Source organism: Sus scrofa, chromosome X, assembly GCF_000003025.6.
Source record: "Sus scrofa isolate TJ Tabasco breed Duroc chromosome X, Sscrofa11.1, whole genome shotgun sequence".
Classification (NCBI taxonomy): domain Eukaryota; kingdom Metazoa; phylum Chordata; class Mammalia; order Artiodactyla; family Suidae; genus Sus; species Sus scrofa.
The window spans coordinates 110,795,981-110,822,214 of record NC_010461.5 but is presented as its reverse complement, the minus strand read 5'-3'; the positions used below and the strand labels follow the sequence as shown (position 1 = coordinate 110,822,214).

The following is a 26,234-nucleotide window of genomic DNA, read 5'->3' as shown; positions in this document are numbered from 1 at the left end:
AGCTCTTCATGCTTACAGACAAAGGGGTTCTGGTAGTTTGGGGGCAGTCCTATAAGAAAGAGACGCAGATTCTGGCTATTAGGAGCAAAAGCACAGGGGAGCTGAGACGTTGGAAAATGGTCAAGAGCCCTAAAGGGGTAAAAACAGAGTACTAACAGCATCTGCGTCAATGGGCATTAGTTTTTTGGTTTGTCTGTTTGTTTGTTTTTTGTTTTTCTGTCTTTTTAGGGCCGCTCTCGCGGCATATGGAGGTTCCCAGGCTAAGGGTCCAATTGGAGCTGTAGCCGCTGGCCTACACCCCAGCTACAGCAATGCTGGATCCGAGCTGCAACTGCAGTCTACACCACAGCTCGAAGCAATGCCGGATCCTTAATCCAATGAACGAGGCCAGGGATCGAACCCATGTTCTCATGGATGCTAGTCGGGTCGCTAACCGCTGTGCCACGACAGGAACTCTGATGGGCATTAGTTTTAATACCCTTAATACTATGCAAAATGACATGAGAGCTAGAGCCTGCCCCTCCAGCCCTTCTTACAGTTATTTGTACTAAATGCTTAAACATACCTGCTTAAGATACCTGGAGTAGGAGTTCCCATCGTGGCTCAGAGGAAATGAATCTGACTAGCATCCATGAGGATGCAGGTTCGATCCCTGGCCTCAGTCAGTGAGTTAAGGATCCGGTGTTGTCGTGAGCTGTGGTGTAGGTCTCACATGAGGCTTGGATCCCGCATTGCTGTGGCTGAGGTGTAGGCCGGCAGCTATAGCTCCCATTTGACCCCTAGCCTTCGAACCTCCACATGAGGGTGCGGCCCTAAAAAGACACAAAAAGGAAAAAAGATACCTGGAATATATCCTTTTGTTTGCAAATACCCGTTTCTCTGTCTATGTGTGCTATTCTGAAGAAATGGGAAGATATATGGGCCTCATCCTAGGAGTGATGATGAGATAAAGTTATGGGCACGTGGTACATCTAACATTTTTTGTACATATTAGGATCCCAATACACATAGGTCTTCATCACTTTTAATATTAGATATTAACATGTTTTATTTATTTTTATTTTTATTTTTTTGTCTTTTTGTCCTTTTTTTTTTTGTCTTTTGTCTTTTGTTGTTGTTGTTGTTGTTGTTGCTATTTCTTGGGCCACTCCCGCGGCATATGGAGGTTCCCAGGCTAGGGGTCGAATCGGAGCTGTAGCCACCGGCCTACGCCAGAGCCACAGCAACGCTGGATCCGAGCCGCGTCTGCAACCTACACCACAGCTCACGGCAACGCCGGATCGTTAACCCACTGAGCAAGGGCAGGGATCGAACCCGCAACCTCATGGTTTCTAGTCGGATTCGTTAACCACTGCGCCACGACGGGAACTCCTAGATATTAACATGTTTTATTTTAGGCAGAGTGGACAGGGCTGGCCCTGATGTTACAGCTACCTTAAACAGCAAGGTCTTTGCTCCTCATCCTGATGGGCATTCATTATGTAAATTGTGTGGATATAGATTCATCAAAAAATGGGCCGAAATGACCCCTGGCGGTCTGAGATGCCAGGATTGCCCAGGAGGGTCCTACTCAATGCACTCGGCTATCTAGGGAGCTGCTAAAACTGGACATTCAGCCAGAATATCCACCGAACTCTTGGGCGATAACTGGGTGGTTGAGGAGAGACGGACTCTGGATCCAGCCAGGGTCATATTGCCATTCAAGTAATGACAGCAGAGAAAAGAGCTGAGAAGGATGCTGTTACCCAACTTTGGCTTCCAAGACAGGCTGTCTCTGTGAGATTCCAGGAAGGTAACAACGGCAGTAGTGGAGACTTTGGGAAGGTTGTAGTCAATTCTCCAAGTTGAAAGTCAGTTTGGATGTTCATATTCTTTAACTCTATATTCTCTAAACAATCAGTCCAGACCCACTTTAAACTAAATCCCCTGCTTAAGATTTCTTGACGCGTGTGACCGTGGGCTCCACATTTGCGGTAGTTGCCTCGGAAGTTTTTTGATGTTTGATCCTCTTATTTTCTCTCAACATCTCATGGCAGGCATTCTTTCCTTTTCATCCCCTCTTCTGCCTGGCAACGTGGCTAACTCATCCCTTGAACATACTTCTTTTTTTTCTTCCGGGAAGATGAGAACCGCTCATCCCTGCAGGCCTCCCTGGAATTTGAAAAGGTCTAAATTCAACTTCGCCACTGACTTCGTCCCTAGGATGTTATTTAACATCCAATATCTGAAAGCTGATTGAGAGGCTTTCACATTACAAGTTAAATATTGCTTCTTACAGAGATCTAAAAATGTTTTTTTAAAAAATCCTAGCTATATTATTTTCATATTTTCAGATGTTACCTGCCTTCATCCACCTCATTACTTGGGGGTGAGAACGGGGTGCAAAAGTGGAAGGACAGGAGTTCCCGTCGTGGCTCAGTGGAAATGAATCCAACTAGGAACCATGAGGTGGCGGGTTGCATCCCTGGCCTCGCTCAGTGGGTTAAGGATCCGGCGTTGTCGTGAGCTGTGGTGCAGGTGGCAGACTCAGCTTGGATCCCGCATTGCTGTGGCTCTGGTGTAGGCCGGCGGCTACAGCTCGGATTTGACCCCTAGCCTGGGAACCTCCATATGCCGTGGGAGCGGCCTAAGAAATGGCAAAAAGACAAAAAAAAAATTGAAAATTTAATGACAGGAGCAAAGAGACATTCCCTCACACCATAGTGAGAGTGTAACCTGAAAAACTTTTCTGGAGTGAGATTGTGACTGGTCAAAATAGCATGTCACAGATTTTGATCCACACTTTCGTTTTAGGACTCTGCCGTCAGGACCCGGCAAAGAATGTGTTTGCTTCTAGCTTGAGTCAATATGTCACTCAGACATGATGCAGGTTGCAAAACAGGTACAGCTGTAGTCTTTAGCTCAAGACCCAGATTCAGGCTTACAGTGCCTGTAGCTCCAACAAGTTCTGAAATTCTAAATGCTCGCCCTCTGATCGGGTGGCACCACGCTCTCAGCTGCCATAATACGCGGAGGAGCAGCGACAGCAGGGAGCGGAAAATGGGTTCTGGGAGCGGCCGGGCCCTCGCGGCAGGGCCTCTGCCATCAGGAGGCCGACGAGGGCGGGCGCCTGGAGTCGGGGCTGGAGAAGAGGGGACCCGCCGAGGCGGGAGTCCGGGCCAGCAGGCCCTGAGTGACCGTCGATCAAGGGCCAGGGCGAGCGTGGGCGCGAAGAGCCCTGGGCATGAGTGGGGGACGGTGGTGCGACCGCCAAGAGGACCAAACGGAGCCCGTTCGGGGCAGACAGGGAGCTCCGGTCCCGGCCAGCAGCCGCCGAATGCAGCCAGGCCGTCTTCTCTGGGCCAAAACCTCCCTCACCATGACGTCAGGAATTTCCTTCGCACCAAACACAAAGTCCAGTGCTTTCAGTAGGGGGTCTGTGATTAGATGCTTGGTGGGAAGGCAGTGGGGGTCTTGATTGCCCTCAACTGCTAGAATGCAGTTTTTCCTTAATGTTCGGGCATGACCATTTCCCAGGCTACTAAATAGTGTGACATCATGATACGCTTTCCTTTTACTTTTTCATTGTATTTATTTTTTATTTTTTTTTTTTTTTTACTGAGTGTGTGTTTTGACCCGTCTTTGTCCTTTCTTTCCATCCCTGGTCCCATTAGATGTGCTACTTCTCATTTTAGACTCATTGCTGCTCAGAACTGCTTGATGCAGAATTGAAGTACTTACGGTACCATGATGGAAGCCGAATCGGTGTCTCAGCATCTTCAGAAGCAATTGGGTGTGAGATCCTTGCAAAGGCTGCTGGAGGAAGCTGTGATGCACAAGGGATTTCTGGTACACCCTCTCTCAGCCTGCCCTTTCGCACCCACCAAGTTTCTGGTAGACAGATCAGGGACCCTCCCACAGGGTCGGTTTGGAATTCCCTTGCCTACTCCATCTCTACCCTCAGGCTGCCTATCTGTATAGGGGCACACTTAGGCTACTGGGGTCGAGAGAAGAGTGAAATATTTCACCAGTGCAATCTACAAGGATTCCCCCGAGATCCAAGTGTCCCCTGGGATGTTGAATCATCCAAAGGCCAATTTGTTCCCAAATTAAATTTTCATATATTTCAGTGTCACCAATTTTTTTTTTTAAGGGCCACACCTGCGGCATATGGAGGTTCCCAGGCTAGGGGCAGAACTGGAGCTACAGCTGCCGGCCTACACCATAGCCACAGCAACGCGGGATCTGAGCCTCATCTGCAACCAATACCACAGCTCACAGCAACGATGGATCCTTAACCCACTGACTGAGGTGAGGGTTCGAACCTGCAATCTTCTGGTTCCTAGTTGGATTCGTTTCCGCTGGGCCACAAGGGGAACTCCACAAAATTTCTGTATGTTATCATAATTATGGGTTTCAACTAATTATGGGCACTGAGCACCCACACACAAGTAGTGATTGCATTTTGCACTCATCTCACATGTGTTCATCCATCTTACCTTTTACTGTGCATAATATTTCTCTCTCCTGAAGTGAGGCTTCTTGGATGGGTACTGATTAGACTGCTCAAACAAGGTGGGGGAAACAAAGAATGCAACTGCAAGGTGTGAGATTGCAAAGCAACGAAAAATGAACATCCCTTCTCTTGTTACAAAAGCCACTCCTTCATTCCCTCTACGGAATCTTGCTAAGGAATCTTGCTAAGATGTTACGATTAATTCTTGCAGAATATTGCCTCTCCCCTAGACATGTGTATCCCGAAAAAGGGCTTGGCAAGACACGACTGCCACAGGCCGAAGAACAATCCCCAACAGAGCCATTCCGGCAAGACGAAGAATGAAGGGGCATTTTGTGGGGTTTTGTTTTGTTTTGGTCTTTTTGTCTTTTTGCCTTTTCTGGGGCCGCACCCGAGGCATATGGAGGTTCCCAGGCTAGGGGTCGAATCGGAGCTGCAGCCACCGGCCTCCGCCAGAGCCACAGCAACGCGGGATCCGAGCCGCGTCTGCGACCAACTCCACAGCTCACGGCCACGCCGGATCCTTAAGCCCCTGAGCAAGGCCAGGGACCGAACCCGCAACCTCATGGTTCCTAGTCGGATTCGTTAACCACTGAGCCACGGCGGGAACTCCTGAAGGGGCATCTTGGACTACTGTTTGTATTTTGTTTTTTTTCAATGGCCCCACCTTCGGCATATGGAAGGCCCCTGGCTAGGGATCAAATCGGAGCTGCAACTGCTGGCCGACACCACAGCTTGCTGCGACGCTGGATTCTTTAACCCTGAGCGAGGCCAGGGGTTGAACCCACATCCTCGTGGATACCAGTCGGGTTCTTAACCCACTGAGACACAGCAAGAACTCCGGGGGCATTTTGGTTGAGGGAGGTGGGGGCGACCAGCACTGTTCAAAGGACGCCCAGTCGCCCGCCCCAGCCCATCCTGCCTACCTCGAGAGCCAGGAGGACGCAGGCCATGGGGAATGCGCTGGATCCACTGCAGAAAGTAAACTGCTTCCCAGCAGCTCCCAAACCGCTTGAGCAGACAGAATCTATGTTTAAACCAAACAGGGCATGTGCTTAGCACGATCAGCCTTCAACCCATCCAGGAAGCCTTCCTGCTGGCACCTTGAATCGGAACCTCAATCATGAGCGGCTTTCCATTGTTTGCGGGTTCCTGCGAAACCTAGCAACCCCACATTTTGAAAAGTAGCTCAAGGGGTTCCCGTTGTGGCTCAGTGCTAACGAATCCAACTAGTACCCATGAGGACGCAGGTTTGATCCCTGGCCCCGATCAGTGAGTTAAGGATCCGGGGTTGCCCTGAGCTGCGGTGTAGCTCGCAGTCGTGGCTCCGATCCCAAGTTGCTGTGCCTGGGGCATCTAGGCCGGCACCTGTAGCTCTGATTTGACCCCTGGCCTGGGAACTTCCACAGGCCCCAGCTGCGGCAGCCCTAAGAAGCAAAGCAAATAAAACGAAATAAAACACACCCTCTGACTTCAAGAAGCCTTGACCCATTACCAGCTCAGAGCAAGTTAACAATGTTTCCACTATTTCTGATAATAAAAGATGACTGATGCAAAACGAGGAGAATGTACCTCCAGCCCCACATACAGCCCTACGAACCAGGGCACGTGGATGGCAAAAATTACCTGTTCAGATGAAGAGGGTCAATACAGTGAAAAACCACTGCTGTCACGGACTCGTCTTGGCCCCGTTCTGGAAAAATCGCTCAAATTAGCAACGAGGCAGACTCGATGGAGCATTGTCCTATAAGCCCGTCTTTATCTGACCTGACTGGAAGGTTTAACTTTTCCCAGCCACAGTTGAAGCCGTGGAGGCTTTTGGCAGCCCTGGGGATTCAACAGGATGGTGTGAAGAGACACAGTAGGGAGTAACATTTTTTGCTTTTCTGCCCGTTGGAGCAAGTTGTCATTTTACTGTCCTGCAGGCCATCAACCGGGTCTTTACCTAGATTGACAAGAGCAGTTCTGCACTCCCTTCTCCTCCACTTCACAACCAAGCCTCCATAGAGGCATTTTTCTGAACCACCTGTCATTCCGCTGCTTCCCTGAATAATGGATTAAATAAAACCCTGACAGGTGTTCCCCAACAAACGTGTGGGATGCCTGATTTGTAAAAATTAGGTATTGTGCTCTCAGGCAGCGTTTTGGAAATGAGGGGATCTTTCCCCAAAGCCCCTAGCTGCCCTCTCCTTGCACCGCCTTGGCCAAAACCAGATCAAGAGCCTTTTCCCAAGGGGGCACGGAACTGACCGCTGTGCAAGAGTCAGCACCCCGCAGTGAATGACGCCCCCGCGCACGCGCGCGCACGGGGGGGGTCTCCATCCCCGGGACCACCACGAGTCCAGGGCTTCTGCCTGGTGATGCAAGACTCAGCAGGAGCCACAGAAGGGCGGGGGCGGGACACACCTTCTGAGCAAGCCACGGGCCCCACTTACTGGACCAGGGAGGGAGAGGTGCCCTAGTCACTGAGACTCACTTCCTTTTTGAACAGCGTCTGACATTTATTGAAAATCAGGAAAAGACGTTTGTCCAGGTAGTGTAGAAGAGCTGGGCAGAGTGCTGGGGTTACTGTGTTGGACAAAAGGCACACGTCAGAGAGACAGCTGCACATTCAGAAGAGAACTGGATTCTGGGCGAAACTAACAGGTCCACAGGAGACAATGAGTGACTCGACGTGGCTGCCAGGCACCCCCGGGACCTGGCAGCCTCCTGGCAGGAGCAGGAGCAGGAGCAGGAGCGGGAGCAGGAGCGGGAGCGGGAGCAGGAGATGTCTCTGGGAGTAGGGAGGGAGTGGGCCCCGCTGACGGTGAAAGGCTGGCCGGCCCCTCCGCGGCGGTGGAGAGCTGTTGCAATCATCGTCTCGGGGGGCAGTGAGCGGCTCAGGCACCCCACCCCCCCGGGGGGTGGTGGTGAGTCCAGATCCCCGAAGGCTGCAGGGCGTCGGCGGGAGCGATGCGGTGGACGGTGGGGGCACGGCAGCGGCAGCGCAGGTCTCTGGGCACCCGGATGCCGGCCTGGGAGTCCGGCCAGGCGCCGGCGGTCGGCGGGCGCCGGGCTGCAGGTGGTCCGTCCCGCGTGTAACAGGAGCCCGGCTTGCAGCTGGAGCGCAGGACCGGGTCCAAGGGTGCACGGGAGGGGCCGGGCCGGCCCGAGAGGGCGGCGGCCGGTCCGAACCAGGCCTGGAGGCGGCGGAGGCGGCGGGAACCTGGAGCGCTATTCCTGGAACAAAGGCAAGCACGACGCGGGAGGGGACACGAGCGCGCGGGGAGAGCGCGGCCACCCGAAGGTGAGGGACGCGGGAGGCGCGGCGGGAGGGCGCCCGCGGCGGTCTGCGCGGCTGGGCGACGGGCAGAGCGGACCCTCCCGCGGGCACCCGCCCCCGGGCCCGAGGGGCTCCCGGCCTAGAAGTCCTCGTCCTCCACCCATCCAAAGACCCGCTTCATCTCGGCCAGGAAGCCCCGGTAATCGTTGAGGAGGGGGCTCTGCTTCCTGATGTAGGGGATCACCCACTGCAGGGCCGGCCCGGTGAGGCGGGTGATGAGGAACGTCACCTTCAGGCTGTCGTTGGAGAACAGGGTCTCGTCCACGAGCATGTAGGCGCCCGTCTGCACGATAAACTCCGGGAGCCGGTCGGTGTCGCCGTCAAACGTCTCGGGGAAGGGGATCGGGTTCCTCCACCGACGCGTCTGGGGCCGGATGGGTAAGGCCAGGAGGGCCTTGATCAGCTGCACCCGGCCGTCCATCGCGCCTCGCTCGCCTGGCTGGGCTGCAGGGCCCTCTCGGCGAGGTGGGCGAGGAGGCGGGGCGGGAAGTGCGTGTGCGGGGAGGCGGGGCGGGCCCGCCGGGGCGGGCGGGGCCGTGGGCGGTGCTCGGCGCCGGCGGGCCCCGCCCACAGTGCCTGGCGTCACGTAGTGCGCAGGCGCAAGATGGAGCCCGCGTAGGGCGGGCGGGGAGGGGTGTGGAGAGGCGCGTGGGGGCGGTGTTAGCGCTCGCTCGAGGAGGCGGGGTCAGAAACAGAGGGGCGCGGCTGAACTTTCCTAAGGCCTGGTCTAGGTTTTTGGCCTCTGGAGGGTGAAGTAGACTGAACTGGAGGGGCGCGGCCAAGGAGTTCTGTGTAAGGGCCCAGGTAGAGAGTCAGGGACCAGGGTCAGAGCCTAAGGCACCTAATCTTTTTTATAATTAATATCATATTATTTCTATTATATTTTACTTTCAAATGAAGTGTATTCACGTATAATATTGTGTTATTTACGGGTGTCTAGTATAGTGAGTCATAATTTTTAAATGTTATACCATTTGTAGTTATTATAAAATATTGGGTCTTTTTCTTATGTTGTGCTATATACATATATTTTTTTGCTTTTAGGGCCGCACCGGGGCACATGAAGGTTCCCCAGCTAGGGGTCAAATCGGAGTTGCAGCCACCGGCCTGTGCCAGAGCCACAGCAAAACGGATCCAAGCTGTGTCTGCGACCTACGCAGGTCATGGCAACATCAGATCCTTAACCCACTGAGCGAGGCCAGGGATGGAACCTGCAACCTCATGGTTCCTAGTCGGATTCTGTAACCATTGAGCCATGACGGGAATTCCACTGCATGTATTTTTTGAATTAGTTTTAGTGTTTTCTGAGAAATGTACCTAGGATTCGAATTGCTGGCACTTACGGTAGTTCTAATCATAGTTTGAGAACCCGCCATATTCTTTTCCACAGTTGGCTGTACCAATTTACATTCCCTCCAACTATGCACAAGCGTTCCATATTTGTACATCCTTGATAACATTTGTTTTGTGTGTTATTTCATTCTTTTTTTTGTCTTTCTGCTATTTCTTGGTCCGCTCCCGCGGCACATGGAGGTTCCCAGGCTAGTGGTCGAATCAGAGCTGTAGCCACTAGCCTACGCCCGAGCCATAGCAACGCAGGATCCAAGCCGCGTCTGCAACCTACACCACAGCTCATGGCAACACCGGATCGTTAACCCACTGAGCAAGGGCAGGGACCGAACCCGCAACCTCCTGGTTGCTAGTCGGATTCGTCAACCACTGCGCCACGACGGGAACTCTTGTTTTGTGTGTTATTTCTGATGATAAATGTTCCTACAAGTTTGAGGTGCTGTCTCACTGTGGTATTGATTTACATTTCCCTGATGATTAGCAACAAAATAAAAGAGACCTATATGAATCACTTTTTGTGGTATTTTTTTTTATCTTCTGTTTTTTGAGCTAGTTATTTTTTAATTCAATGAATTTTGTTACATTTATACTTGTACAGCCATCATCACAACCTAATTTTAGAACGTTTCCATCCCAATACCCAGTACATCCCTCACCCACCAACCTGTCTCCTTTGGTAACCATAAGTTTTTCCGTCTATGAGTGTTTCTGCTCTGCAAATAAGTTAATCGTATCCTTTTTTTAGATTCCACATATAAGTGAGAGCATATGATGTTTGTGTCTCACTGTCTAACCTCTCATAGCATGATAGTTTCTAGGTCCATTCATGTTGCTACAAATGCCATTATTTCATACCTTTTTATGGCTGAGTAATATTCCATTGTGTATATGTACCACTTCTTCTTTATCCACTCTGCTGTTGATGAACATTAAAGTTGCTTCCATGTCTTGGCTATTGTATATAGTGCAGCAATAAACATTGTACATGTATCTTTTCATATGATTTCTTTTCATATCAATTTCAAGAATAGGCACAACTGTTTATAGAATTCAGAATAATGATTATCACAAGAGAGGAGGTATTGTATCTGCAAAGTTGCATGGAAGAAACCTAAAACATGCCAGAAGTATTTTCCAAAGTGGCTCTACTATTCTGTATTCCCACCAGCAATGTATGAGTTATAAATTTGTTCTTCAAACTCAATGGCACTTAGTATTGTCCCGTTTGGTTTTGTTGTTACTTATCCAAGCTAATAGGAGTGAAGTGGTAACTCATTGTGGTTTTAGTTTGCAATCCCTAATTATTAATAATGTTCACCAACTTTTCTGTGTGCTTTATTTGTATATACATACATATATTAAGCCCCGCCCCTCTGTTTCTGACCCCGCCTCCTCGAGCGAGCGCTAACTCCGCCCCCACGCGCCTCTCCACACCCCTCCCCGCCCGCCCTACGCGGGCTCCATCTTGCGCCTGCGCACTACGTGACGCCAGGCACTGTGGGCGGGGCCCGCCGGCGCCGAGCACCGCCCACGGCCCCGCCCGCCCCGGCGGGCCCGCCCCGCCTCCCCGCACACGCACTTCCCGCCCCGCCTCCTCGCCCACCTCGCCGAGAGGCCCCTGCAGCCCAGCCAGGCGAGCGAGGCGCGATGGACGGCCGGGTGCAGCTGATCAAGGCCCTCCTGGCCTTACCCATCCGGCCCCAGACGCGTCGGTGGAGGAACCCGATCCCCTTCCCCGAGACGTTTGACGGCGACACCGACCGGCTCCCGGAGTTTATCGTGCAGACGGGCGCCTACATGCTCGTGGACGAGACCCTGTTCTCCAACGACAGCCTGAAGGTGACGTTCCTCATCACCCGCCTCACCGGGCCGGCCCTGCAGTGGGTGATCCCCTACATCAGGAAGCAGAGCCCCCTCCTCAACGATTACCGGGGCTTCCTGGCCGAGATGAAGCGGGTCTTTGGATGGGTGGAGGACGAGGACTTCTAGGCCGGGAGCCCCTCGGGCCCGGGGGCGGGTGCCCGCGGGAGGGTCCGCTCTGCCCGTCGCCCAGCCGCGCAGACCGCCGCGGGCGCCCTCCCGCCGCGCCTCCCCCGTCCCTCACCTTCGGGTGGCCGCGCTCTCCCCGCGCGCTCGTGTCCCCTCCCGCGTCGTGCTTGCCTTTGTTCCAGGAATAGCGCTCCAGGTTCCCGCCGCCTCCGCCGCCTCCAGGCCTGGTGCGGACCGGCCGCCGCCCTCTCGGGCCGGCCCGGCCCCTCCCGTGCACACTTGGACCCGGTCCTGCGCTCCAGCTGCAAGCCGGGCTCCTGTTACACGCGGGACGGACCACCTGCAGCCCGGCGCCCGCCGACCGCCGGCGCCTGGCCGGACTCCCAGGCCGGCATCCGGGTGCCCAGAGACCTGCGCTGCCGCTGCCGTGCCCCCACCGTCCACCGCATCGCTCCCGCCGACGCCCTGCAGCCTTCGGGGATCTGGACTCACCACCACCCCCCCGGGGGGTGGGGTGCCTGAGCCGCTCACTGCCCCCCGAGACGATGATTGCAACAGCTCTCCACCGCCGCGGAGGGGCCGGCCAGCCTTTCACCGTCAGCGGGGCCCACTCCCTCCCTACTCCCAGAGACATCTCCTGCTCCCGCTCCTGCTCCTGCTCCTGCTCCTGCTCCTGCCAGGAGGCTGCCAGGTCCCGGGGGTGCCTGGCAGCCACGTCGAGTCACTCATTGTCTCCTGTGGACCTGTTAGTTTCGCCCAGAATCCAGTTCTCTTCTGAATGTGCAGCTGTCTCTCTGACGTGTGCCTTTTGTCCAACACAGTAACCCCAGCACTCTGCCCAGCTCTTCTACACTACCTGGACAAACGTCTTTTCCTGATTTTCAATAAATGTCAGACGCTGTTCAAAAAGGAAGTGAGTCTCAGTGACTAGGGCACCTCTCCCTCCCTGGTCCAGTAAGTGGAGCCCGTGGCTTGCTCAGAAGGTGTGTCCCGCCCCCGCCCTTCTGTGGCTCCTGCTGAGTCTTGCATCACCAGGCAGAAGCCCTGGACTCGTGGTGGTCCCGGGGATGGAGACCCCCCCGTGCGCGCGCGTGCGCGGGGGCGTCATTCACTGCGGGGTGCTGACTCTTGCACAGCGGTCAGTTCCGTGCCCCCTTGGGAAAAGGCTCTTGATCTGGTTTTGGCCAAGGCGGTGCAAGGAGAGGGCAGCTAGGGGCTTTGGGGAAAGATCCCCTCATTTCCAAAACGCTGCCTGAGAGCACAATACCTAATTTTTACAAATCAGGCATCCCACACGTTTGTTGGGGAACACCTGTCAGGGTTTTATTTAATCCATTATTCAGGGAAGCAGCGGAATGACAGGTGGTTCAGAAAAATGCCTCTATGGAGGCTTGGTTGTGAAGTGGAGGAGAAGGGAGTGCAGAACTGCTCTTGTCAATCTAGGTAAAGACCCGGTTGATGGCCTGCAGGACAGTAAAATGACAACTTGCTCCAACGGGCAGAAAAGCAAAAAATGTTACTCCCTACTGTGTCTCTTCACACCATCCTGTTGAATCCCCAGGGCTGCCAAAAGCCTCCACGGCTTCAACTGTGGCTGGGAAAAGTTAAACCTTCCAGTCAGGTCAGATAAAGACGGGCTTATAGGACAATGCTCCATCGAGTCTGCCTCGTTGCTAATTTGAGCGATTTTTCCAGAACGGGGCCAAGACGAGTCCGTGACAGCAGTGGTTTTTCACTGTATTGACCCTCTTCATCTGAACAGGTAATTTTTGCCATCCACGTGCCCTGGTTCGTAGGGCTGTATGTGGGGCTGGAGGTACATTCTCCTCGTTTTGCATCAGTCATCTTTTATTATCAGAAATAGTGGAAACATTGTTAACTTGCTCTGAGCTGGTAATGGGTCAAGGCTTCTTGAAGTCAGAGGGTGTGTTTTATTTCGTTTTATTTGCTTTGCTTCTTAGGGCTGCCGCAGCTGGGGCCTGTGGAAGTTCCCAGGCCAGGGGTCAAATCAGAGCTACAGGTGCCGGCCTAGATGCCCCAGGCACAGCAACTTGGGATCGGAGCCACGACTGCGAGCTACACCGCAGCTCAGGGCAACCCCGGATCCTTAACTCACTGATCGGGGCCAGGGATCAAACCTGCGTCCTCATGGGTACTAGTTGGATTCGTTAGCACTGAGCCACAACGGGAACCCCTTGAGCTACTTTTCAAAATGTGGGGTTGCTAGGTTTCGCAGGAACCCGCAAACAATGGAAAGCCGCTCATGATTGAGGTTCCGATTCAAGGTGCCAGCAGGAAGGCTTCCTGGATGGGTTGAAGGCTGATCGTGCTAAGCACATGCCCTGTTTGGTTTAAACATAGATTCTGTCTGCTCAAGCGGTTTGGGAGCTGCTGGGAAGCAGTTTACTTTCTGCAGTGGATCCAGCGCATTCCCATGGCCTGCGTCCTCCTGGCTCTCGAGGTAGGCAGGATGGGCTGGGGCGGGCGACTGGGCGTCCTTTGAACAGTGCTGGTCGCCCCCACCTCCCTCAACCAAAATGCCCCCGGAGTTCTTGCTGTGTCTCAGTGGGTTAAGAACCCGACTGGTATCCACGAGGATGTGGGTTCAACCCCTGGCCTCGCTCAGGGTTAAGGATCCAGCGTCGCAGCAAGCTGTGGTGTCGGCCAGCAGTTGCAGCTCCGATTTGATCCCTAGCCAGGGGCCTTCCATATGCCGAAGGTGGGGCCATTGAAAAAAACAAAATACAAACAGTAGTCCAAATGCCCCTTCAGGAGTTCCCGCCGTGGCTCAGTGGTTAACGAATCCGACTAGGAACCATGAGGTTGCGGGTTCGGTCCCTGGCCTTGCTCAGGGGCTTAAGGATCCGGCGTGGCCGTGAGCTGTGGAGTTGGTCGCAGACGCGGCTCGGATCCCGCGTTGCTGTGGCTCTGGCGGAGGCCGGTGGCTGCAGCTCCGATTCGACCCCTAGCCTGGGAACCTCCATATGCCTCGGGTGCGGCCCCAGAAAAGGCAAAAAGACAAAAAGACCAAAACAAAACAAAACCCCACAAAATGCCCCTTCATTCTTCGTCTTGCCGGAATGGCTCTGTTGGGGATTGTTCTTCGGCCTGTGGCAGTCGTGTCTTGCCAAGCCCTTTTTCGGGATACACATGTCTAGGGGAGAGGCAATATTCTGCAAGAATTAATCGTAACATCTTAGCAAGATTCCTTAGCAAGATTCCGTAGAGGGAATGAAGGAGTGGCTTTTGTAACAAGAGAAGGGATGTTCATTTTTCGTTGCTTTGCAGTCTCACACCTTTCAGTTGTCATTCTGTTTCCTCTCTCTCATTTCCTACTCTAGTCTAAATAGGAAAACACACTTGGGAAGTAGACTGGGAAAAGGAATGAAAATATATGAGCTGCCAGGCAGTAAAAGAAGCTAACTTTAAACCATTTTTCATGAGAAATGATTCCCAGTGCAGGGCCCAATCTATGGAAATTAGGGCCGACCACGGCCTCCTGCAGCAAGCTGGAGGGACTTCTGAGGATGTTATTTGAGAGAGCCCACCCTCAGAAACACAAATTTGGAATTAAAACTGTTTACTGTTCCAAACAAATAAAAAAGAACCCACCTTCCTTATTCCTTCCTGGAAACACACCATGTGCTGGGAGAGAAGGGCACTAAGGCAGCCGCATGGGCTGTGAAGGGTTTTTTCAGCCCACATGGTTCACGTTCTTGGAGGGCGAGACACCTGCGGTCAGGCAGGAATTGCGGCCTGGGATTGTAGCGCTTGTTTGTCGTCTGGGAGGGAATTTACCTAACAACATGGGCGCCTATTGGCAGATATTTGCTAAGTTACAGAGGGATTTTGTTCAGGCATTTTCAAAATTCAAGTAGATTTACGACCCTTAGACATTTCTTTATTCTGCAGAGAAAAATTAGAAGTATGGTTCTGTATTCATTTGCCTGGGCTGCCCAAAGAAACAGCAGCAGTTGTCTCACAGCTCTGGAGGCTAGAATTTAAAGGTCAAGGTCTCCAAGGTTGGTCCCTTCTGAGGCTGGGAGTGGAGGCTCTGTTCAGACCTCTGCCCTTGGCCTGTAGTTGGCTGTCTTCTCCCCATGGCTCTTTGCATTATCGTCCCTTGAGGCATGTCTATCTCTGTGCCCAAACTTGCCCTTTTTATGAGGATTCGGTCTTTCTGGATTAGAGTCAAGTGATCAGCAGAATGACAGACGTGCTTCCGAAAAGCATTTCCATTTATAGAGCCTCGATGGTGTGAGAAGTGCAGCAAGAATTCCCAACTGAGGTTGTGAACCAGGTTCAAACCTGCTCGATGACCTGCAGGACAGTAAAACCAGAGCTCTCAAATGGGCAGAAAAGGTAAAAACGTTACTCCTCACTGCTGCTCCTCATGCTAAGCTCTTAAATCACCAGTGCTGAAAACAGCCTTTATGTATCAGGGAAAAGTTAAAAATCCCAGTAGAGTCAGATAAAAGGTGGGCTTTTAGGACAGCACTCTTTCAACTCAATTATAACTTGATTACCCTTGAAAAGACCTTATCTCCAAATAAGGTCCCTGCTGGTTAGGACTCCAACATGATTTTAGGGGGTTGCAATTCAACCAATACAGGCCCAGTGTTCCTGTGTCTCAAGAGAAAACCTCTCTGGTCTGTTCTGTCCATGTGGCTTCTTTTTCTAGAAACTGTATGTCACTTCACTCTGACATGGGTAGATGTGAGGAGACTCCCCTCCCTTTATTTTATTTTTTTTTTGGCCATGCCCACAGCATGCAGAAGTTCCTGGGCCAGGTATGGAACCTGTGCTACCTGCAGCCATGCCGGTCCTTAATCCACTGAGCCCCAAGGGAACTCCCTCACCTCCCTTTAAATAGGAAGAGGACCTCTGCTCCTCTCAGTGCAGGAGGTCTGTGGGAGGAGAGAGAGAGAGATAGGGAGAAAGAAAATTAATCTCAGTGCAGTCGGCCCTTAACCTCTGGATTGGCCCCTTGATCATGTAAGCATGTACGAACTTTATTGTCTAGTCACTCTTTTTTTTTTGGTTGCTTTTTAGGGCTGCACCCACAGCATATGAAAGTTCCCAGCCTAGGGGGCAAATTGGAGCTAAAGCTGCCAGCCTACGCTACAGCCACCGCAACTCGGGATCCACGCCGTGTCTGCGACCTACACCGCAGGTCGCAGCAATGCCAGATCCCTGACCCACTAAGTGAGGCCAGGGATTGAAACTGCATCCTCACGGATATTAGATTCGTTTCTGCTGGTCTTTTTGCCTTTTCTAAGGCTGCACCTGCGACATATGGAGGTTCCCAGGTAGGGGTCGAATTGGAGCTGTAGACTCCCATAGCCACAGCAATGCCAGATCCTTCACCCACTGAGCGAGGCCAGGGAACAACCTGCAACCTAATGGTTCCTAGTTGGGTTCATTAACCACTGCGCCATGACGGGAACTCCCTTTTCTGGTCAATCTTATACAGAGCTTCAGAAAACCTTTTAGATAGGTCAGCACACTCACTCTGCCATCCTCCCTATCAGACGTGTCCCTTAGTTAGTAGGTCTATATATTGGTCATGGGACCTGGATAATTTGGGGAGCTAAGAATTGTCCTAATAAATTCTTGTACATTCCAAAATCTCTGTATAACATAATATAAAGACATACGAGAGTGCTAGCAACACAGATGTTTTTGCAGCAACGTATTGAATATGGAATCTCACATTTGGATTTAAGAAGTTCTAGAATCCATGCTTGGTTGCACCAGCTGTTATGACATTACCCAAATTCCTTAACCTTCCCAGGCCATAGGTAAAGTGGATAAGATCATATATATATATATAGGTTCCTTATGAGATTTTAATTAAATATACAGCCTGAGCACTCCATAAATGGGACTTGCTATGATAACAATAATTTAAATTATTTTTAGGGAATGATAATGACTTGGGGCTTTTATACAACATAGTGAGAGCATAAGGTAAGGAACATTTAAGTCTGCCCTAGATGAGGCAGGGCCATCTCAATAGAGGGAATAGGAGGTGAGCTGAGACTTGGTTCCAATCAAAGAGGACCACCTCTATCTGAGGCTCAGAAGAATACGAGAATGGTTAGTATATAAAAGTCAGGAAAGGACATTTTAGGAGTCTAGATGGCACGGCTAGAAAACTATATCATGAAAGTCTCCTACGTCATGCTAAGGCCTGTATCAATTACTCTGTATTCACCATGGAACAGTGGAAAGTTAGAGAATGGAAGACTGATATGATTAGATTTGTGGGGGGGGTTTTTATTTGTCTTTTTAGGGCCACACTCGTGGCACATGGAGGTTCCCAGGCTAGGGGTCGAATCGGAGCTGTAGCCACCGGCCTACGCCACAGCCACAGCAACGTACGATCTGAGCCACATGAGCGACCTACATCACAGCTCATGGCAACACTGGATCTTTAACCCACAGAGTGAGGCCAGGGATTGAACCCGTATCCTCATGGATACACGTTGGGTGTGTTAACCGCTGAGCCACGATGGGAACTTCTAGATGTGTGTTTTAGTATTCACTCTGAAGCTGATGTGAAGATAGCATGCGGGAAGATGGAATATGGGCCAAGTCCAATCATGCCTGTTTTGCAGGTAATAGTTATCCAGGGCCTAAAGACAAAGAGGATGTGCCGAGAAAAGTGACATTCAGGAAGTTCCCGCTGTGGCTCAGCGGGTTAAGAACCCAAATAGTATCCATGAGGATGCAGGTTTGATCCGTGGCCTTACTCAGTGGGTTAAGGATCCGGCATTGCCACAAGCTGCAGCATAGGTTGCAGATGCAGCTCGGATTTGGTGTTGCTGTGGCTGTGGTGTAGGCCAGTGGCTACAGCTCTGATTCAACCCCTAGCCTGGGAACCTCCATATGCCGAGGGTGCGGCCCTAAAAAGACAAAAAAGTGACACTGGTGATTTTTTGGAATGTGGAGGTTGTGGGAGGTAGAGAGCTGGGACGGGACCAAGTTTCTGGCGTAGGATTTGGACCACTCTTGGATCTGACATGGGCCAGGCTCTCTCTAGGTTTTCAATCCCTTTGCCTGGAATATTTTGTATTCTTTGCTTTCCCACAACTTTCACCAGACCAGTTCCTACTCAGTGGATCTGTCCACTTCACTCAGAAGTTCTTCCTGAGCCACGAAGTCTGTTTCAGTAGTTCATCTAATGGGCATATAGCACCATATTACAATAGGATGACTCTCATTAAATTGTGAATATTCAACTCATTTTTTAACAGGCTTAAACATTAACTCTGGATTGAGTTACAATTTACAGGCAGCAAAAACCCATTTTAAGTGTCTATTCAGTGCACTTTGGAATAATACATGCATACATACAGGACTCCTACCTTATCTTAACGTTTCTCTTTCCGTGGTTTCAGTTACTCACCCACAGTCAACCATGGTTCGAAAATGTTAAATGGAAAATACCATTTTCCATTTCATAAGTTTTATTTTTTTTTATTTATTTTTTTATTTTTTATTTTTTTTTTTTGCTATTTCTTGGGCCGCTCCTGCGGCATATGGAGGTTCCCAGGCTAGGGGCTGAATCGGAGCTGCAGCCACCAGCCTACGCCAGAGCCACAGCAACGCAGGATCCGAGCCGCGTCTGCAACCTACACCACAGCTCACGGCAACGCCGGATCGTTAACCCACTGAGCAAGGGCAGGGACCGAACCCGCGACCTCATGATTCCTAGTCGGATTCGTTAACCACTGGGCCACGACGGGAACTCCCTAATGAGATATTTTAAGAGAGAGTGACCACATTCACATACCTTTACTCTTGTGTGTATGTATATATATATATACATATTGCTTTTCAGGGTCGCACCGGCAGCATATGGAAATTTCCACGCTTGGGGTCAAATCGGAGGTATAGCGCTGGCCTACACCACAGCTCACGGCAGTGCTGGATCACTGACCCACTGAGCGAGGCCAGGAATCGAACCCGCAGCCTCATGGATACTAGTCAGATTCATTTCTGCTGAGCTATGACGGGAACTCCCAACTCTTGTATATTGTTATAATTGTTCTATTTTATTACTAATTACTGTTTTTTTTTATTACTAGTTACTGTTGTTAATCTCTTAACTGTGCCTATTTATTTATTTATTTATTCATTTTTTTAGGGCCGCACTTGCAGCACGTGGAGGTTCCCAGGCTAGGGGTGGAATCGGAGCTATGGCTGCCAGCCTGCACCAGAACCACAGCAACGTGGGTTCCCAGCCGCGCCTGCGACCTACACCACAGCTCAGGGTAACGCCCGATCCTTAACCCACTGAGCGAGGCAAGGGATCGAACCGTCATTCTCATGGTTCCTATTTGGGTTCGCGAACCACTGAGCCACGAAGAGAACTCCAGCTGTGCCTCATTTATAAATTAAACTTTGCCAGACGCCTGCACGTATAAGAAAAAGCATGGTATGTGTGGGGTCGGCTACTACCCCTGGCTTCAGGCATCCACTCGGAGGTCTTGGAAAGTATACGCAGCGGCTATGTGTATATGTGTGTGTATGAGCGGGTTTTAATTGCCCGCTACGCACCGTGTCGGTGAGGGAGGGATTCCTGCCCTAGGGTTATGGGGGTGGCTGAACCAACATGACCCCTGACATTGGGCAGACAAGATCAACAACAGTTTATTGATCACGTATCCTCCTCGGAGGGGGCACACTGCACGCCACCTGGTGGGGGGTGTGCTTGGAACACAGGGAGCCAGCAGGGGCTAGGGGAGGCAGGCGCTGCAGCATCAAGAGGGTGCGGTGCACGCATTGCCCCGGGGGAGGATGTGATGGGCTTGCGTGGATCATTCCTCACGCTGGTGGGAGACGGAAACCCTCTACGCGGAGATGAGCAAGAACTGCGTGTCGTCTCCGTGATGGGAAGAGGTGTTTGGCCGGGGGACCCCCCCACCCCCACCCCACCTTGGGAGCAGAGCGGAGAGGGCCATGGAGGCCCTCCAGGCTTGCTCAGCAGTCAAGCGGCACACCATTACTGGGCCTTAATTTTAGGCTTACCCCGCGGTATGTAAATGTGTATGTACATACGTATATGTGTGTCTGAGCCACCGGAATCGAGATAGAGACAGGGTTTGTCACTCCCCAATGTTGGCTTGTGCCACTTTGCAACCAGTCATACCCCTAGTCCGAGCAATCTACCACTGGAAATTAGTTTTTTCCTAGTCTAGGTCTTCATATAAACGGAATGATCCAGTATGTACTATTTGATATCTGACTTCCCTCACCATAGCATAATGTTTTAATACTCATCCATATTATAGCGTGTTTTGGTAGTTCATTCCTTCTTATTACCAAGGAGTAGTCCAATGCATGGATATACCATATTTGTTTTCTTTATTAATCTGTTTGATGGAAATGTGAGTAGTTTCTACTTTGAGGCTATTGTGAGTAAAGCTTTTAGGAAAATACGTATGCAAGTCTTGATGTGGGCATATGTTCTTATTTCTAGGGCAAATACCTAGGAGTGGAATTTCTACGTTGTCTGGTTGGTGTATATTGTATATTTAACTTTATAAGAAACTGCCAAGCTGTTTTCCAAAATAGTTTTTCTTTTTCTTTTTTTTTTTAATTTGCTTTTTAGGGCTGAAGTTGTGGCATGTGCAAAGTTCTCAGCTAGGGGTCAAATCAGAGCTGCACCTGCTGGCCTACACCACAACCACAGCAACACCAGATCGGAGCCAAGTCTGCCACCTACACCACAGCTCACAGCAACGTGGGATCCTTGACCCACTGAGTGAGCCAGGGATGGAACCCGAGTCCTCATGGATACTCGTCGGGTTCGTTTCCACTGCGCCACATCGGGAACTCTGAAAAACAGTTTTTCAATTATACACTCTCATCACCAATACATGAAAGTTCCGGTTCCTCCACATTCTCATCAACACTTGATATTGTCATCATTTTAACATATTTTAACTAATTATTTTTTTGCCCACACCCATGGCATGTGGAAGTTCCTGGGCCAGGGATGGAACCTGCACCACAGTTGCATCCTGTGCCACTGCTGTGGCAACACAGGATCTTTAACCTGCTGTGCCACAAGGGAACTTCCTTAATTTATTATTTTTAGTTTTAGACATTCCAGTGTGTGAATCTTATCTCAGTGTATTTTTTATTTTCAGTTCCCTGATGAATAGTGATGTCTTTATTGCCCATTTATATATATATATCTCCTTTTATGAGGAGTCTGTTCAAATCCCTGGGCCATTTTTTAATTGCCATTTTTCTCCTTATTACTGAGTTATAATGGTTCTTTATATATTCTAGCTAAGAGTCCTTTGTCAGATATGTGTATTCCAAACATTTTTTTCTAGGTCTATACCTTGCTTTTCAATCTTCTGAGAGTTATCTTTTTAAGTATTATGGTTTTTACAGTTTATATGAAGTCCAATTTATAATTTTTGTCAATTGTGATTTGCAGTCCTCCAAAAAGCCGATGCTAATTATTCATTCAAGCAGTTTACTGGGAGAGGCGTTCCCACTGCGGCTCAGTGGGCTAAACCCAATGTTGTCTCTGTGAGAATGTGGGTTCCATCCCTGGCCTGGCACAGTGGGTTCAGCATCCAGTGTTGCTGCAAGCATCGGCGTAGGGCATAGATGTAGCTCAGATCTGGTGTTGTCATGGCTGTGGTGTAGGCTGGCAGCTGCAGCTCTGTTTTGACCCCTAGCCTGGGAACTTCCATATGTTGAAAGTGCAGCTGTAAAAAGAAAAAAAAAGTAGTTTACTGGGGGGAAGGCCTGTGGAGGATAAAGAAGAGGAGAAGGGACAGGTGGGGAGAGTCTTCAGCCTATGATGCTAGGCTGACACCTGTAAAGGAGATAGAGAAGAAACAGCCTTAGGAGTTCCCGTCGTGGCACAGTGGAAATGAATTGGACTAGGAACCATGAGGTTGCAGGTTCGATCCCTGGCTTTGCTCAGTGGGTTGAGGATCCGGCATTGCCATGAGCTGTGGTGTAGGTCGCAGACATGGCTCGGATCATGCTTTGCTGTGGCTGTGGCATAGGCTGGTGGCAGCTACAGATCCAGTTGGACCCCTAGCCTGGGAACCTCCATATGCCATGAGTGCAGCCCTAAAAAGACAAAAAAAAAAAAAAAAGACAAAAAAAAAAAAGAAACAGCCTTAGTCTGCAGGTTATGCCTGCAAAAAAATCTCATTTTGGGAAATGGGGAGCTCCGAGCAAAGATGAGCTGTTAGTAGAGTCCTGTGTCAGACAGAAATGGTCCAGCTCTGGTATCCCTGCTCCGCTAGGCATTGACTGGCAGCAGCCTAAAGAGAGCATGACCTCAGTGTGAAGATGACATGGGGTCCAAAAGTGCAGCCTCTGGAGGGTGCTTGCTCAGTCTTATCCTCAGAGAAGGTTTGGCTGAAGGGAGATCTGAGTGGCACACTTTCACGTGTACCTTTGTGCACCCCTTGTGTGGCATGGATCTGCTTCTCCATCCAGGTTAGGGGAGCATCTTCTTCATGGTTTCCGTGGCTTCTCTTCCTGAGAGGACACTTAGAAGATGTAGGGGAGTTCCCGTCGTGGCGCAGTGGTTAATGAATCCGACTAGGAACCATGAGGTTGCGGATTTGATCCCTGCCCTTGCTCAGTGGGTAGGAATCCAGTGTTGCCGTGAGCTGTGGTGTAGGTCGCAGACTCAGCTTGGATCCCGCGTTGCTGTGGCTGTGGTGTAGGCAGGTGGCTGCAGCTCCGATTGGACCCCTAGCCTGGGAACCTCCATATGCCTCGAGAGCGGCCCTAGAAAAGGCAAAAAGACAAAAAAAAAAAAAAAAAAAAAAAAAAAAAAAAGAAGATGTAGGTTCGTGTAATGAGCTCCTGTTGCTGTAATTGGTCTCCCCGCCACAATCGTGGCTCACCCTCTTCCTCCTTTACTACCCAGCATAAAATGCCATCCTTTTCGGGTTTTCACCTTGCAAGTCCTGGTGGCTTACCTGGTCCTAAGGGCTTGGGCCCTTGGCCTCCATGTCCTTTCCAGGCGGGGGTTGCTGCAAATGTGCCACAACTGACAGTTAAGACTGAGCAAGAGAGTCCCAGGAGATGCCAAGTGAATGACCTGGGCTCAAGCCAACTAGAGTTCATTTCTTTCTTTTTTAAGGCTGAAGAATATTTCGTTGTATGTATGGAGGTTCCCAGGCTAGGGGTCGAATCAAAGCTGTAGCCGCCGGCCTACACTACAGCCACAGCAACGTGGGATCTGAGCTGCGTCTGTGACCTACACCACAGCTCACCACAATGCCAGATCCTTAACCCACTGAGCAAGGGCAGGGATCGAACCTGCAACCTCATGGTTCCTAATCGGATTCATTAGCCACTGAGCCACGACGGGAACTCCTATACAACATTTTTTTTTAACCATTTACTCACTGATGGAGGTTTAGATTATTTCCATATTTTGGCTATTGTGAATAATACCACAGTGAACGTGGGAGTGCAGGTCTTTCTTGGAGATCTTGATTTCAATTTCTTTGGATAAATACACTGAGGTGGAATCGCTGGATCACATGGTAATTCTGTTTTTAATTTGGGGGGGGCCCTCTATAGGGGTTTCCCTAGTGGCTGCACAACTTTACATTCCCACCAAGAGCGTGACAGCTGTTGTAGGAGGAGCTCTCCATCTCCGCCGACACTTTTTTTCTTATGTTTAATAATAACCATCCTAACAGCTGGGAGGTGACATCTCATTGCAGTTTTGATTTGCGTTTCCCTGATGATTAGTGAGGTTAAGCAGTCTGTATAACTCTGTAAATGAACTAAAAGACCTGGACGCCCACGTTTTAAATGGCTGAATTTTATGGTGTGCCCAATATATCTCAATAGAGCTGTGAAAAATACAAATGGGAGTTCCCATCGTGGTGCAGCGGAAATGAATCCAACTAGGAACCATGAGGTTTCGGGTTCCATCCTTGGCCTCGCTCAGTGGGTTGAGGATCTGGCGTTGCCATGAGCTGTGATGTAGGTCGAAGACGTGGCTCAGATCTGGCATTGCTGTGGCTGTGGTGTAGACCGGCAGCTATACCTCCGATTAGACCCCTAGCCTGGGAACCTCTATATGCCTCGGGTGTGGCCCTCAAAAAAAAGACAAAAGATAAAAATAAAAATGCTTGCAGCACAGGCATCGTATTGGTTAAGAGTACAGAGCTTCTGGAATCTTCAATGTGAGTCCCAGTTCTACCACTTCTCTTTTTGTTTTGCTTTTTAGGGCCAAACCTGTGGCATATGGAGGTTCCCAGGCCGGCCTACACCATAGCCACAGCAACACTTACTTCACGAGGGTGCTAAAGATCAAACAAGAACATTTGTGTAAGGTTCTGGAACATAGGGAGTGCTCAAAAACGTCAGCCACATTGTTATGCCATGGACTTTCACCTCTAATTCAAGGACATTTTTGTGTGTGGGGGGGAGCGCACCAGAGGCATATGGAAGTTCCCAGGCTAAGGGTCAAATCCTAGCTATAGCTGCCCACCTACACTACAGGCACAGAAATTCTGGATCTGAGCCGCGTCTGCGAACTACACCACAGCTCAAGGCAATGCTGGATCCCTGACCTACTGAGCGAGGCCAGGGATCGAACCTGCATCCTCATTGATACTAGTCAGATCCATTTCTGCTGCCCCACAATGGGAACACCCAAGGACATCTTTTAAATGCAATAAAGTGAGCCTTCTGAAAATTGCAAAAAATATTATAGACTTAAGGAATTCATTTGTAGAAATATAGTAAGAAGTGATGTTCTTCTGGACATAGGCCAGGGTTGTACATAAATTAACAAAATTATTACTGAATTCTTTTTCCCACAAGCTATAAAGGATTTTTTGAACTAACTCTGTCATTCTGCTGCTTTCCTGAATAATGCATTAAATAAAATTTTGACAGGTGTTCATCAACAAGCTGTGTGGGAATTATGGTTGTATCAATTTGAAAGTTGTGCTTTCAAACCACTTATTACACAAATTCTCTCTACCAGGATTGCTCCAGAACCTGAAAACTCAGGACGCGAAACCACTCGAGGACCACGTTGTCCCCTCTGTGTCTGTATTTTCTGTATGAACATTTTGTACACGTGTGTTACAAAATTGGTGTGATATTATCTTAACTTTTAGAGTTCAAATCAACATTGGCCCCAACCACCACCAAGGTTGATTGCATTTTCTCTCTCATGCCTCTGATATTTATATACATCTTCTCGTTTCAGTATTTATGTTTCTCCTTCCTTTGATAGTCACTTCTGAGGTGGGGCTTTATGGTGGGGGACAGAATAAATTGCTGAGAACGAAGTTAGGGAAACAAAGTATGAATGACAACTGTAATGATTGAGATGGCAAAGTAATTGCTATGAACTAAATCTTCGTATTCCTCCTCCCAAATCCATATGTTGAAGCTCTAATTCCCAATGTGATGGTGTTTGAACATTTGGGGAGGTTATTAGGTTTAGAAGAGGTCAAGAGGTTGGAGTGCCAAAATGAGAGTACGGTCCTTTTATTTTTTTATTTTTTATTTTGCCTTTTCTAGGGCCACTCCCGCGGCATGTGGAGGTTCCCAGGCTAGGGGGCTAACCGGAACTGTAGCTGCCGGCCTACGCCAGAGCCACAGCAACACGGGATCCGAGCCACGTCTGTGACCTACACCACAGCTCACGGCAACGCTGGATCCTTAACCCATGGAGCGAGGCCAGGGATCGAACCTGCAACCCCATGGTTCCCAGTTGGATTCGTTAACCATTGCGCCACGATGGGAACTCCCGAGAGTAGAGTCCCTTTAAAAAGAGATAGGAGTGCCCCCTCCTGCCCCCGACCGTGTAAGGTGTAAGGATAAAGGAAAAACCCAGCTCTCACAAGACACTGATGAACTAGCTCCTTGAATTTGGACATCCCAGCTTCTAGAACTCTGAGAAATAAATGTTTTGATGTTTAAGCCACCAAGTCTCTGCTATTTTATTATAGGGTTCAGAGCTGAGACGGTAATGAAAAATAACCTCCCTTTTCTATTTACAAATGCCATTTCTTCTTCAATCTTCCAAAAATGGTCCTGATTAAC

At 50.2% G+C, this 26,234-nt stretch overlaps 2 protein-coding genes and 1 long non-coding RNA gene across 3 annotated transcripts; 1 reads left to right on the top strand and 2 right to left on the bottom strand.

The window, feature by feature from the left end:
- Positions 1,349–4,891, bottom strand: LOC106508243. Its single transcript, XR_001304961.2, has 3 exons — positions 4,479–4,891; positions 3,721–3,805; positions 1,349–2,151 (listed from the first exon to the last, which is right to left on the bottom strand). It is a non-coding gene; the product is annotated as an uncharacterized LOC106508243 (long non-coding RNA).
- Positions 6,976–8,303, bottom strand: LOC110257712 (protein FAM127). The gene has a single exon (XM_021079958.1). The coding sequence runs from the start codon at positions 8,236–8,238 to the stop codon at positions 7,897–7,899; it is 342 nt and encodes a 113-aa protein (XP_020935617.1). The 5' UTR covers positions 8,239–8,303; the 3' UTR covers positions 6,976–7,896.
- On the top strand, positions 10,740–12,065 carry LOC100521485 (protein FAM127). The gene has a single exon (XM_003135416.6). The coding sequence runs from the start codon at positions 10,815–10,817 to the stop codon at positions 11,154–11,156; it is 342 nt and encodes a 113-aa protein (XP_003135464.1). The 5' UTR covers positions 10,740–10,814; the 3' UTR covers positions 11,157–12,065.

Coding starts and splice junctions, on each gene's coding strand:
- LOC110257712 (XM_021079958.1), bottom strand. CDS start 8,238: ATGGACGGCCGGGTGCAGCTGATCAAGGCCCTCCTGGCCTTACCCATC.
- LOC100521485 (XM_003135416.6), top strand. CDS start 10,815: ATGGACGGCCGGGTGCAGCTGATCAAGGCCCTCCTGGCCTTACCCATC.